The sequence below is a fragment of the Vipera ursinii genome (assembly GCF_947247035.1).
Source record: "Vipera ursinii genome assembly, chromosome: 3".
Lineage (NCBI taxonomy): Eukaryota > Metazoa > Chordata > Lepidosauria > Squamata > Viperidae > Vipera > Vipera ursinii.
This window is the reverse complement of record NC_139516.1, coordinates 145,907,367-145,921,608: the sequence shown is the minus strand read 5'-3', so window position 1 is coordinate 145,921,608 and position 14,242 is coordinate 145,907,367. Positions and strand designations below refer to the sequence as shown.

The 14,242-nt window shown below is 38.1% G+C and overlaps 1 protein-coding gene across 2 annotated transcripts in view; it reads left to right on the top strand.

The window, feature by feature from the left end:
- Positions 1 to 14,242, top strand: part of MAK (male germ cell associated kinase) — a 37,177-nt gene that overhangs the window by 18,969 nt on the left and 3,966 nt on the right. The window contains exons 12-13 of one of the 2 annotated variants that reach the window (XM_083357680.1): positions 3,954 to 4,082; positions 12,981 to 13,112. In XM_083357680.1, coding sequence (XP_083213806.1) covers positions 3,954 to 4,082; positions 12,981 to 13,112 — 261 coding nt within the window. The remainder of the gene's footprint in view (positions 1 to 3,953; positions 4,083 to 12,980; positions 13,113 to 14,242) is intronic. The other variant, XM_083357681.1, reaches the window with a different exon arrangement.

Here is a 14,242-nt window from a genome sequence, read left to right as displayed (position 1 = left end):
CCTGAACTGGTAGTAACTGAGATCAGTCTCTTCAGGAGGTGGTTTGTCCTCCATTTTCTTTTTAACTTTCATTGAAAAGTTTGAAGACTTTTCATAAGAATCAGCAGAGGTCCAAGCCTCCTCGGCCCATACGCGTGCATTCCTTCACAGTTAGAAGTGGAGTGCTGAGTGATCTCTGAGCTTGGTGGCTTACTAGCAGATGTTTGTTGGTGGTGTTTGCTCCCTGTTTATATACAGTAGCTTCCAATAAAGGGCAATATTTGTACCTCAGAGTTGAAATGGGTGGGGGTCCTTGGTGGTCTCTGAGCTTGCTTGTTTTCTTGAATCAGTATTTATTTATTTATTTATTTATTTATTTTTGGGACTTATATGCTGCCCTATCTCCCGAAGGACTCAGGGCGGCTAACAACAATAAAAAACAATAATGCAAAAATTTAAAAAGAATTAAATAACAGCCCCAAAATAAATTAACTACACAGTTAAAAAATTAAAAATTAAAACACATTTAAAAACCCATCATCAATCCAGGTCAGCCTGATGGAAGAAAAAAGTTTTGAGGTCGCGGCGAAAGGACTGGAGGTCCGGGGCCATCCGAAGCTCAAGGGGGAGTTGGTTCCACAGGGCTGGTGCTCCCACAGAGAAGGCCCTCCCCCTGGGGGTCGCCAGCCGACATTGTCTGGCCGACGGCACCCTGAGGAGGCCCTCTCTGTGTGAGCGCACTGGGCGATGGGAAGTCGTCCCCGGTAGCAGACGGTCCTGCAAATATCCCAGGCCTAAACCATGTAGGGCTTTAAAGGTAAGTACCAGCACCTTAAATCTCGCCCGGAAGACAACTGGTAGCCAATGCAACGTAGTGGCAACGTTACCTAGTTTGGGTAATGAAAGGTCTGCAAGAAACCAAATGTAGAGAGCGCGCCCTCCAGACAGTAGCTTGCCTTGCCAGCGTGAGTGGGGAAGTGATTTTCACCTTGGTAATTCCCTGATTATGGAATTTTCTGCTTGGTTGTTTGTCTGATGCTAATCCCTGCTTATCTGGGCTGCTGGAGAGAATGTGTTTTGGTCTTTTTGTTTCCCTCTCAGCTTTTGTATTGTCTCCTTTAAATGTGGTTTATCTCTATGTGTTTATTGATGGCTGAGTGCCAGGCTTCCCTAGCGTTTCTTGAATTTAGCTTGATCTAAGATGCTTACATAAGGGACGCGGTGGCTCAGTGGGTTAGGATGCTGAGCTTGTTGATCAGAAGGTTGGCAGTTTGGCGGGTCGAATCCCGAGTGCCGCGTAACAGAGTGAGCGCCTGTTACTCATCCCAGCTTCTGCCAACCTAGCAGTTCGAAAGCACGTAAAAATGCAAGTAGAAAAATAGGGACCACTACGGTGGGAAGGTAACAGCGTTCCGTGCGCCTTTGGCGTCTAGTCATGCCAGCCACATGACCACAGAGACGTCCTCGGACAAGCGCTGGCTCTTCGGCTTTGAAACGGAGATGAGCACCGGCCCCTAGAGTCGGAAACGACTAGCACACATGTGCGGGGGAACCTTTACCTTTACTTAAGATGCTTACAGTTTCCCAGTTGAAACTATGAGTCTGTCAATGTGTTGTGAAAGTAAGTTTTCATTGTTTCTTTTGACTGCTGGCTGAAGTTCATAGATACACTCTATTAGTCTTCTGCCTGTCTATCCAACATAAGGGTTGTTACAGTCTTTATCCTGTATATTATAGATGACTCCTGTTTTTCCTTGGGCTACTGGGTCTTTTGGTTTACCTTAGGTATTTTGGAAGTTGGTTTGTGTGCTATGGTGATGCTATGTGGTTGTAATAGTTTGTTCATTGTTTCTGAAATGTTTCTGAGGTATGGTAGAGTTTCATAGTTTGGGACTGATTGTGCTGGAATCGGTTGAATGGTCAGGCCCTTTCTGATAAATTTGTGCGGATATCCATTTTGTTGGAAGATGTTGTATGGGTGGCCTGTTTCCTTTTTCTGGTGTTCTGGGTCGCTGCAGTGCATTTGTGTTCATCTGAATAGTATTCTTATAGAACTCTTGTTGGAGGTTGGGTAATTACTTTATTACTTTGGATTGTTAGTGTGAGTGGTTTTTTGAGAGACTTATGTTTCTAATTTGCTGTCATTTTCTCTGCTGATGAGGATATCCATGAAGGATAATGTATTGTTTTTCCCCCCTCCTTTGTGAATTTTATCCTTTTGAAAATGCTGATTCTTTCATATGTTTTCTCTAGTTGCTCCTTTTTTTTATTATGGCAAAGTTGTCACTTACATACCTGATCCATATTTTTGGTTTTATGTGTGGGAGTACTATAGTTCCTGAGTGCTGTATTGCAGTCTCTGCTAATGGTGATCCCATTCTATTCCACCGTGAGCTGCATTGGCTTCTGGGTGAGATTCAAGGTGCTGGTGATGACCTATAAAGCCCTAAATGGCTTGGGTCCAGGATATCTGAGGGAACACCTGCTGCCGGCATCAAGTTCCCTTCGTCCTGTGCGCTCCCACAGGGAGGGCCTTCTCAGGGTGCCACCGGTAAAAGAATGCCGGCGGATAACACCCAGGGGGAGGGCCTTCTCTGTGGGGGCGCCTGCCGTTTGGAACCAGCTGCCCGTGGAGCTTAGGACTGCCCCCGACCTTCGATCATTTCGCCGAGACCTGAAGACCTGGCTCTTCGAGCTTTCCGGCCCAGGCTGAGTTTCAATTGGGGTTTTAATTGGGGTTTTATATTTTTTATGGTAGAGGACAGGAAGGCCTGGAGGAACATTGTCCATAGGGTCGCGATGGGTCGGACACGACTTCGCAACTAACAACAATTTTTTAGGGATTTAATTTAATCTTTTTAAATTGTTCTTAATTTTTGTATCGATGTTTTATATACCCTGTAAACTGCCCTGAGTCCTACAGAAAAGGGCGGTATATAAATTCAATAAAATTCAAATTCAAATTCCATTGGTTCAGTTAGAAGTATGACAAAGAATTTGTGACATGATACAATAATTTGATAATCCAAGGTGGAAGACTAGTATGCTTGCTGTTCTTCTAGACCATAATTCAGTTGCACAGCATTTCATGTGAATTTGGTTTTTGATATCTCTAATTGCATCTTATTTGTAATGGAACATGGACAGCAAACTGAAAGAAAACATGGGGAGACGTGCTATTTAACCTAGGTGTACTAGTGACCTATCTTTAGGTGAGATTCACACCTTAGACTAATCTGTGATACAGTCCAGTGTGGTTTGTTAAGTAAACAAACTGTGATTTGTTAAATAAATATTAGTAGACTCATAAACTTCCCATATCTATGAAGCACTACAGGTAGTCCTTGCCTAACAGCCATTCATTCAGCAACCCTTATGACCTCACTAAACAAATGATAGTTATGACTGGTCCTCAAAAGTTATGATTGATTCAGTGCTCCTGATCAAAATCCAGGCCTGTGGCCTGACCTTGGCTGGCTATGCCTTGTCAGCAGCGGGAAGAAGAAAATAGCACAAGTCAGAGGGGAGATTTGAAGCGGAGCGTGGCAGGGTGGTAGAACCTCATCTGCTGAAGGGAACTCACCAGGCCTGGCTGGGGAGAAGGCAGGGAGATGAAGCTGGCAGTTCACACAGTATAAGAGAAGCATGAGGGCCTCATCTAACAACCGGTATAGTCCTTGTCTAGTGATCACAACTGAAACTACCAGAATTGCTGTTGCTAAGCAGTGTGGTCATGTGTTTTTCCTAATGACTTAGGGTCATTAAGCAAGGACTGCCTGTAACATAAATTGTTTATGAGTTTCTTTAAGGATTTATTTATTTTTTCAAATATGGATCTAAAGTTAGTTTCCATAGGAAGTAATGGCTCTTTGTAATACTTCCTCTATTCATGAAGTGGCCACCTAGCAAAGAATATACTGTGACTGCCTGAGCCATTGATAGACATTAACCTTTAATGTGATAATTTCTTAAAGGTGTAAATCCTAAGAATGTTTCCTCAGGAGCAATCGCTAAAGAAAGAATCCATGGTACTTGCAACAATCCTTTGTTCTCAAAATCAATAGCACCAATTGGAGGTCTGTCTTTCAATCAAGTCAATGCAGGTAATTAATGTAATACAGTATTAACATGTCCTATCTTGTTTTTAATATATTTTATAAAATGTTATTATTTCCCCCACAATTATTTTCAAGCACATTGCCCTTTCCCAGCTTAATATGCATAGTTTTGAATAGTGGTTTGGATTCACATAGAGATGATCACAACATACATGCAACCAGACGTTGTTTCTATACTTGATGACATTTCCTTTTTTCGGTCATGAAAAATATATACTGAGGTTCGCAAGAGATGATTCCTCTTGCTTGAATGTGTATAAGTGATGTGTCCAGATGGATAAAGTAAGAGTGTGTGTGTGTGTGTGTGCTTATATGTTTAGATAATTATTTATTATTTACTTATTTATTTGATTTGTATACCGCCCTTCTCCCTAAGGACTCAGGGCGGTGAACAGTGACATAAATGTCAAAATGCACAAATACAGAAAATTGAAAATAAATTAAGCCCTACTGCCCAAATGTAGAAGATAAGTTAAAACCACAATTAAAATTAAACCCGTCAGACCAGACCAGATTGCTTAAATAGATATGTTTTTAGATCGCGTCGGAAGGAGTGAAGGTCGGGAGCCATCCGGAGCTCAACCGGTAAATGGTTCCATAGGTCAGGCGCGCCTACAGAGAACGCTCTCCCCCTGGGAGCCACCAAACGGCATTCTCCGAACGGTGGCACCCTTAGGATGTGTAATGTTCTTGCTAGATGGCATAAATAGATTAATTGAATTTAAGTCACAGTTGTGACATTGTTATCCCCCCACGTTACCGATTTCATTTTATTGCATGCAAGAGGAGTATATATTAAATGTAATGTTGAACATCGTCTGGAAGGGCTTTTCTTTTGTAGCCAATGAAAACTACCGCTATACCGTGTTCATGTAACAAATTCATTTCCATCATTCTTTCAGTGGTTTGAAACCAGGTCGGAGAAAAAAGTAGACATTTCCAAATTAAAACACGCCACACATATACAGGCAGTCCTTGTGACTAAATGCAATTGGTTCTGGTGAAATGCTCACTAAGTGACATAGCCTTTAAGCAAGACAGAAAGAGGGAGATGCTGTGAAGTTCACTGGTTGCTGCTGTTGCATTCAGATAAAGTCCTGCGGTATCGTTTCTTGTGCTTGGCCCATGTTTGTTCCCCCTGGTAAGGCAGAGAGATGGCTTAAAGAAGCCATCCTCTTCCTGAACTGTTCTTCTCCCCAGCAGAGTACTTACCTAAAAGATGCTAAGGGCAAGGCTTTGTGGCCTTAATTAGTTTATTAGACCCCTCTAGTTGCTGCTTAAAATTGACCAGAGACTATCAATATCTCATTAAAACAAATCTCCTACATATCATCGTCACACCCATAGAACAACAACATGTGTAAAGAGCTCAGACAACATTCTCACCCAGGTTTCCTTCCATTTCTCGCTGTCTTCTTGATACGCCATCTCATCTCCTAGTTTGCCTGTTTTTTTTTTGTTGTTGTTTTCTTTCTCTTCATTCCCGAAATGCTGGGAATGCTTCAAAATGAGGTATTGGATAATACCACCTAATATTTATAATTTTTATGAATGCTCATAGAGGCTAAGCTGATGCCCATCCATATCTGGATGACTTAAAATGAAAGGCAAAGGCTGGAGGAATTCTGCATTCAAAAATTGTACAGTAGTAGCCAAAATTGTGGAAACCTTTTGGGGAAAGTGTACGGTAGAAATGCAACCTTTGGTTAAGTTTCCACCAATTTTTCTTCTAATTTCTTTATAACACTTGCCTTGTTCACTTAATAATACTATTTTACATCGCTTTCTGGGCAACCAGTCAATTCTTTGCATCATTACTTTAATTTTATTACGTTTTACAAGCTCACCAAATGGAAAAAAAATCAACTTGATAGCGATCACATAACACTGACTAATGTCCTCCTCTCAGCTTCAATACATGACATCAATAACTGAATCCTACTGTGATCTGATTGGCTCATTGCCAAAACAAGATGACACCTGATTGGCTCTCTAAACACTCATGCTCATTGACTACAATCAGATGAAGGAAAGCTTCCTGATATCAACCTAAGCAAGTTGTGCTTCCTTTTCCTGGTTATTTGGCTATAACTTTTCATAGAATACAGTACAGATAATTGAACAAATTTTGTTGCATTACATTCTTGATTAAATTACCTTTCCATTGGTATCTAATTTTATGGTACTACTCTGAAAGAAAGTGGTGCTATTAGCCATCAAACCTCAAAAATCCACTTTTCCCAAAAGGTTTCTACAATTTTGGCCACTACTGTACAGTGCAAAAATTGAATTCATAGTCTTTGCATAAAATTAAAATTTGGTTATTTCAAGAATTTGGGAGTCAGAAATTGTCACCTTTCGGGTAGCAGCAAATAATGTGAACAGAGCACCTGCCTGTTAATCATTTAAACAAGTCGTTTCTAGGATCACGCAATTATAGCAGAAGCTTCTTGGATTACACAGGCATGGATGGGTTCTGTGTTCACATTCTTCCAAAATCTGAAGCACCTATTTCAAAATTCTAAAATAGTCTTTTTGTGAATCATTGAAAGTAATACCTGCTCATACTATATTTCCATTTCTACTAATCTAAAATGCATTTATCTTATTTGGAATTATAATAAAACATGGGTCTAGCGTTGCTGTTTTTAAAATTGATCTTGTCTGTAATTAGGAAACTAATTTGCAAAGCTTGCTTACACTTTATTTTCAGATTTGTTCCTTTTTTATTATTTCTTATTCTTATTGTTTCTTCCATTCATTTCATCTAGTTTTTCTGTTTTTCTAAAGCGTTTATTTTCATCCTTTTCTTTCATCTGTTTTATTGCCTTCTCTGAAGAAGAAAACTTAATTAAACCAATTGAAAAACTCTCATGCAAAGAAAGTGTGAATGAAAAATTAGAGGATCCCAAAGGTAACAAATGGCAATTACATATAACATGATTTATTCCCTTTTAGATTTGTTGTTTTTAACTAAACATAATTACAATTAACTTTTCAGTAGGCTATAAAATCTATAATATTTTAGCAGTTTTATGTGTATGGAAAATCTTCCTTGTGAAAAAGGTTTCTTTTACATAAGCATTATGATACATTGGTTTGTGCTTAAATTGTAAGCCGCCCTGAGTCTTCGGAGAAGGGTGGGATATAAATGGGATTAAAATAAAATAAAAATTAAATTGTACTGTTTTGCATCAATTACAATATATCAGGTAGAGTTGTTATTGTGATTTGATGAAAACTCAAGTGTCCATTTCCTGCATATCTGCAACATGTTTTAATTATGGAGAATTTTAGTTCTTCCATCTGGGCTGCTACATTCTGGTAACATTTGCGACTTTGAAAGATGAATTGCGTTGAACTTGTGAATGGTACAGTAGATCATATCGCTATGAGTAATGTACAGGACATTTGGATTTAATTGTAAAGAAAGACTTCTTAAATATGTAAGCTTTTAATGAAGACATTTGTTTCTGGCTGGTTTGCTTTCATGTGTTATGCAGAGAAGAAGATACAGGTAGACCTCAACTTACAGCAGTTCATTTAATGACCGTTCAAAGTTACAGCGGCACTGAAAAATGTGACCTAATGACTGTTTTTCACAGTTAAACGACCTTGGCACCATCCCCATGATCATGTAATTAAAATTCAGATACTTGTCAACTGGTTCATATTTATGACCATTGCTGTGTGCCAGGGTCATGTGATCACTTTTTACTACCTTCTGACAAAGTCAGTGGGGAACTTATCAACTGCAGTGATTCACTTGACAGCTGTGGCAAGAATGGTCGTAAAATGGGGCAAAACTCACTTAACAAATATCTCACTTAACCACAGATATTTTGGGCTCAGTTGGGGTCGTAAGTCAAGGCCTACCTGTATTTGAAATATTTTTTGACCAAAGGGGATGTAGTCGATAGACTTAATTGGTTGGCAAGTCATAAGAAGCCTTCTGGTTACTTGTTTTGTTCCAGTTTTCAGAATGTAAGGCAAAGGGATTTGCATTTTCCAGTAGATTTGCATACCTCTCACATTTATTTTACTCTTCTTAAGCCTAACTCGCATCATTGACATTTTGTTAAAATTTTGCCACCAAATTTAAATGAGGTAATCTTGGGGATTCTTCCAATGTCACAAATGGTAACATGCTTTGTGCTACCCAACAACTATGGATATATGATTTCACATCATTTGATATAGTAATCATTTATTTCTTTACAATGCCTGATACTTTCTAGATTATGGTTCGAATGTATCCATATTCTTATGATCTTCCTTCTCTAAATGTACAAAATAGAAAACACACAAGGATGGAAGAGATTTGTATGTTTATACAAATTTCCCTATACCACTTACTAAATGCAAAATAATATACTCACCATTCTGTTTGCCAAAACAATTGCTGTCGAATGTTACATACATAACGCGTGTGTATTTTTTTATGTATTGTGTCCGTAAGAGTACTTGACATGCTGTTATTTGTAAAGAAACCTGTGCTGGCAATACTGTGTGTGGTTGCTGATTATTTACTGTTCCATTTCATCCTTTTAGGTCTTAATTTGATTTTCTTGGGAAAGGCAGCATTTTTAACTTTTATTGACATCCTTGCAAAGAATAAGCAGTTCTTCTGCCTGGACATCATATCAGTATTTAAAAAAAGGGTTTCCTTGGATGACACTGTGTAGTCATTAAATAATTAAATGTGAATTGGAGTATAAGTCATACATAGATTCTAATTTCTTTAGCTCCCCTCCCCTCCCCCAATCTACCTGGATTGACACATTGTTACTTTACTGTGCTTGTTTGGAATTCAGAAGCAGAAGCAACCTTTGTTTCTCAATGGAATAGTCTTCTATAGTAGTGGCCAAAATTGTGGAAACCTTTTGGGAAAAGTGTACACTAGAAATGCCTTCTTTGGTTAAGTTTCCACCAATTTTTCTTCTAATTTCTTTATAACTGTAGCCTTGTTCACTTAATAATATTATTTTACATCGCTTTCTGGGCAACCAGTCAACTCTTTGCACCATTACTTTAATTTTATTACGTTTTTCAAGCTCACCAAATATTGAGCCTTGGTGGAGCAGTGGGCTAATGCCTCCTTAAGTAACACCAGCTGCCTGCAATTAGTGCAGGTTCGCATCCCACCAGGCTCAAGGTTGACTCAGCCTTCCATCCTTCCGAGGTAGGTAAAATGAGGACCCAGATTGTTGGGGGCCATTAAGCTGACTTTGTAATAATGCCGCTTGGGGGGGGTGAAAGCCCTAATAAGCAGGCATATACATAGAATGAAGGCTACTGCTAAGCTTGTAAGCCGCCCTGAGTCTTCGGAGAAGGGCGGGATATAAATGGAATTTAAAAAAAATGAAAGAAAAAAAAACCAACCAACTTGATAACGATCACATAACACACTGACAGATGTCCTCCTCTCAGCTTCAATACATGACATCAATAACTGAATCCTACTGTGATCTGATTGGCTCATTGCCAAAACAAGATGACACCTGATTGGCTCTCTAAACACTCATGCTCATTGGCTACAATCAGATGAAGGAAAGCTTCCTGATATCAACCTAAGCAAGTTGTGCTTACTTTTTTCTGGTTATTTGGCTATAACTTTTCATAGAATACAGTACAGATAATTGAACAAATTTTGTTGCATTACATTCTTGATTAAATTATCTTTCCATTGGTACATAATTTTATGGTACTACTCTGAAAAAAAGTGGTGCTATTAGCCATCAAACCTCAAAAATACACTTTCCCCAAAAGGCTTCCACAATTTTGGCCACTACTGTATATTTCTTGTAGAGATTCGGTTGTTTTCCTTGGGTCTCCACGATTTGCCTTTTACACTAAGAATTCGGGAGAGGTCATTAGGATCTGAGATGAATATTGGGTGGGGTTCAATTAATTTGATATTGCTCTTTTAAAATATTCTTAAAAAGAGCTAGCTTAAGGCTTGGTTCCAGTAAATTGTTTGTTTGCTTGCCTGCCTCCCTTTTTCACTGAGATCTGAGGGAGATGCTGTCCAACTATTTATTCCTATTTACCCCAAGAATGTACTGTGTTTGGTACGGGAGAAAAGGTATTCTGTCCTGGTGATAACGATATAGACAACAATAATTCAGGAAGGTTTGGTTTTGAAATTAGAGTCTAGGGATTGGAAGAAAGAGTTCAGGGCCCAGGCTGTAAAATATTGTCACCTTGTGGCATACTTTCTCTGTAGGTTCATCTATCCCGGGAAGCATCTCCACTCCCTCCTTGAACGGCCCTGGCGCTGTTGTATAGCTGTAAAAACCTAGCTCTTGTAGCAGGCAAGATAATAATAATAATTTATTCCCTGATAATCTATTCTAATGAATATAGAATACATTATACGTTGCTTTTATGTTTTCTTAATCCTAGTAAGTAAGGTTGCCTACTTACTGCCTAGAATTACTTCATGATTGAAGCAGCATATAAATAAACGCATAACCAGTTAGAGATATGTAATGAATGGGTGCTTTATTAAATGCATACCTTTACAGATATGCTATTCTATAATTACCTGGTTACACTTTACACTTGTGGACAATTTGAATGAAACATTAAGGTTACTGTCTTTAAGGTTTCTGAAGCTGACTCCTGTGAAATATATTTCTGCTGTTTCCATTCCATTTTTGTAAACCATAATAAGCAAAGTTCCACAATCTGTTTTTTTAAACTGTCTCAGATTCATTTAATATATTGGTGAATGATTTCACCCTGCTGCATCAAATCAAAAATCTATTTTGTTCAGCATATTTCTGTCAGCAGTTATACTTGATAGCGAAACTGTCACATATCAGTTGTGTGAAGGAAATGTTTCGTTTCGTTTGTCCTGGATTTACTGCTATTAATTACATTGGGATGCCCCAGGTTCTAGTATACAATAGGAAATCTTTGATCTGTCCATTTTTGTTCAGTATTAATTTGTAAATGCTATCACATCAAATTCTTTTGGCTTTCGAGTATCCTTCTGTGGCAAGCTCACAAATCTCCCTATCATTTTACCTACTGTTTTATGCTTACCTATTCAGCTATGTGGCAATTTTTTTGCAGTGGGATAACCAAAGAAGCATCCAGTTTTCCAAATGCCTATATCATATATTGTTCTTGTATAAAATAATCACAGTACTGGCTGTAAGAACATTCAGTTCTTTTTAGATGATCCGTGACATTTTTTTTGTCTGAGCAGTCTCAACCTTATTATCTTTCTTCTATTTGTTCAACTTCTGCTTAAATCCCATCAGTATATAAATGACATATTTGTTTTAATCTACATCTCTTAACATTCATTTTGAACTGTTTGATCTTTAGTTTCCTTACGCAGAAAAATTTGCCACTTCTCTACTGAAACAAACAAAAACAACAACAAAATAACTGCTTTGTTGATTTGTGTATTATATATACAGCAATAAAGTTTTTTTTTTACTTTTATCTATTTCACCATTGTTCTGTATAATTTATGAAAAAGTAGCTGTCTTGTACCCTTGAGGAATGCCTCTAAAACAGAGGTCCCCGAAGTTTTGGGCATCAGGGATCGGTTCTGTGGAAAAAAGTTTTTCTGCGGACCAAAGAGTGCATGGTTTTGTGTGCTGCCTGCATCCCACGGATGGGGCTTCGTTTGTTTGTGCCAAACGGTTGCTGGCATGTTGCAGCCCAGTACCGGTCCACGGACCAGGGGTTGGGGACCCCTACTCTAAAATACAAAAACTGCTTATTTTCACTTTATATTTTTTTCTGTTGTCACTGCTAACCCAAATTCTATCATCTTATTCTATTACTGTTGTTTATGGAATGCATTCTGAGAATACACGTAGTGCTCGACTTACGACCACATTTGGGATCAGAAATTCCACACCTAAGTGAGGTGGTCATTAAATGAGTCGTGCCCAATTTGACGATCATTTTTTTTGGTTACGTTAAAAAAAATCACCATGGTTTTTAAGTGGATCACACAGTCATTAAGCAAATGTTGCTTTCCCCATTGACTTTACTTGTTGGAAGCCAGCTGGGAAGGTTGCAAATTGTGACTGCATGACTGCAAGGCACTATAATTGGTTGTAAGTACAAGCTGGTTGCTAAGCATCTGAATTGTGATCATGTGACCATAGGGGTGGTGCAGAGGTCATAAGCGTGAAGACCATCATAAATGTGAGGACTGGACTTTTTCCCAGCTCTGTCATAATTTGAACGGTCACTAAACAAATGATGCAAGTTGAGAACTACCTGTATATTATTAAATCAGTTTGAGTGGATTAGCACACACACACAAACAATCCTCTTTGCAGGAATCTGGCAAAAGCCTATCTTAATAGGCTAACAATGTATGGTAAGATGTAGTAATGAGAGCCAACACAATGGAGGGAGAATTTTTTTAAAACTATGCTATAATTGGTTCTACCCTATCAATGTTCCACCTTTGGTAGGAGGAAAATTTAACTCAGGGGGAGGAATTTTGAACCTTACGTTTTATGACAAGGACTCTTCCTTGTTTCATTGATTAATTGATATTCCGCCCTTTTTGTACAATAGCACAAGTTTTTGATGGCCAGTTTGGTCTAGCGGTTAAAGCACCAGTCTAGAAAGCAGGAGACTATCTCCATGCAAAAAATGACAATCTGCACATACTTTCTTGTTGGGAAGCTTTCTTGAGAAAATTATATACTACACAATTAATAAAATGGTGTATATATTACACAGTAAAATTATATATGAATAATGAGTACAATTAGGGATTCTTCTTTATGATGACCATTATAATATTGATTGACTGTTTGATTGACTCATTATTCAAGATATTTGTTAAGAATGTTTTTTTCTGTCTAGCCCTCTCCTGAATTTTAATTTTGTTTTATCTAGCTGTAGGAAATGCTGGCTTTATTGGTGCTGCTTTCAATGCTCCTGGAGGATACATCCCTTCATTTCACAAAAAAGAGGTTGGTTCAGCAGGTCAAAGGATACAATTAGCACCTCTTGGTCCATCAGTTACAGGTACAAAATGATCTTACTTACATTGTGCTGAAAAAAAGTTACATAGTAATTTAATTTCTTCATCTGTTGTGCTTTTTAAAAATGATTTGGGTTGGTACTTAGATAGGTAGATTTGCTGAGTTGTACTCAGAATATAATGTATTAAATTAAATTTATGTTAAGCAAGATTTAATTGGAGGCTACTATCCTATCATTAATCATCATCATCATCATCATCCAAAAGTTAATTAACCTTCCCTTTCCAGAACAAAATTTGTTTCTTTCCAAATCCATAGAAAAAACTTCATTTTGACCTGTCTTTAGCATTCATTTAAAATACATCTGTGAACAAACGTCCGCTGGCTGGGAACTATTTTGTTAAGTTTGGAGGTCAGTTTTATTTTCCTTTTTAATATGGCCCCTTAGAAAATAAAAATGCGCACATTTAGCAATACACACATACAGTAGTGTGTCACATGCATGCATTTATTCTGGAAGGAAAATATTAAGGATGGATTTTAGCTAGGATTAACGAGATGTGGAAAGTGGACATTGTACAACTTTTGTCTGTATTCTAAGGTTTTTTTTCCTGACTGCTCTTCATTGGGAGGCCTCATTTTACTTTTGGATAAATATACTCATTTGTTTTGCTATTGGCAAGTTCCAAAATTCCAAAATACTTCCAATGCTTCCTGTTAAATATATCCCAAATGTTAATACAGCAGATATATACATTGCAGTGTATTAAGTTGTTATTCTATGATTCATGAGTAATACAATATTTGGTTTAGAATTGCAGGACGGTTAATTGACCCTTATTAGATGGGTAGACATAGCAGTGCAGTCAGAGTCCACAAACAAGACTGGCATTCTCACTATAGTCTTGCCTATTTGTTGTAGTGCCTCCGCCATTTCATTCCTAGACTATTTTATGTTCTTCTGTTCAAGATGGTATAAATTTAGTTGGATTTTTTTTATCTTGAAAAACATTTACATGTCAAAGGGCAAAGGATTTGTGGCAAAGCCTAAGCTGAAGTCCCATGATAGATAGATAGATAGACAGATATTAAAATCCTACAAGCTAGACTTCAGCAGTATGTGGATCGAGAACTACCAGAAGTACAGGCAGGATTTCGAAGAGGCAGAGGAAC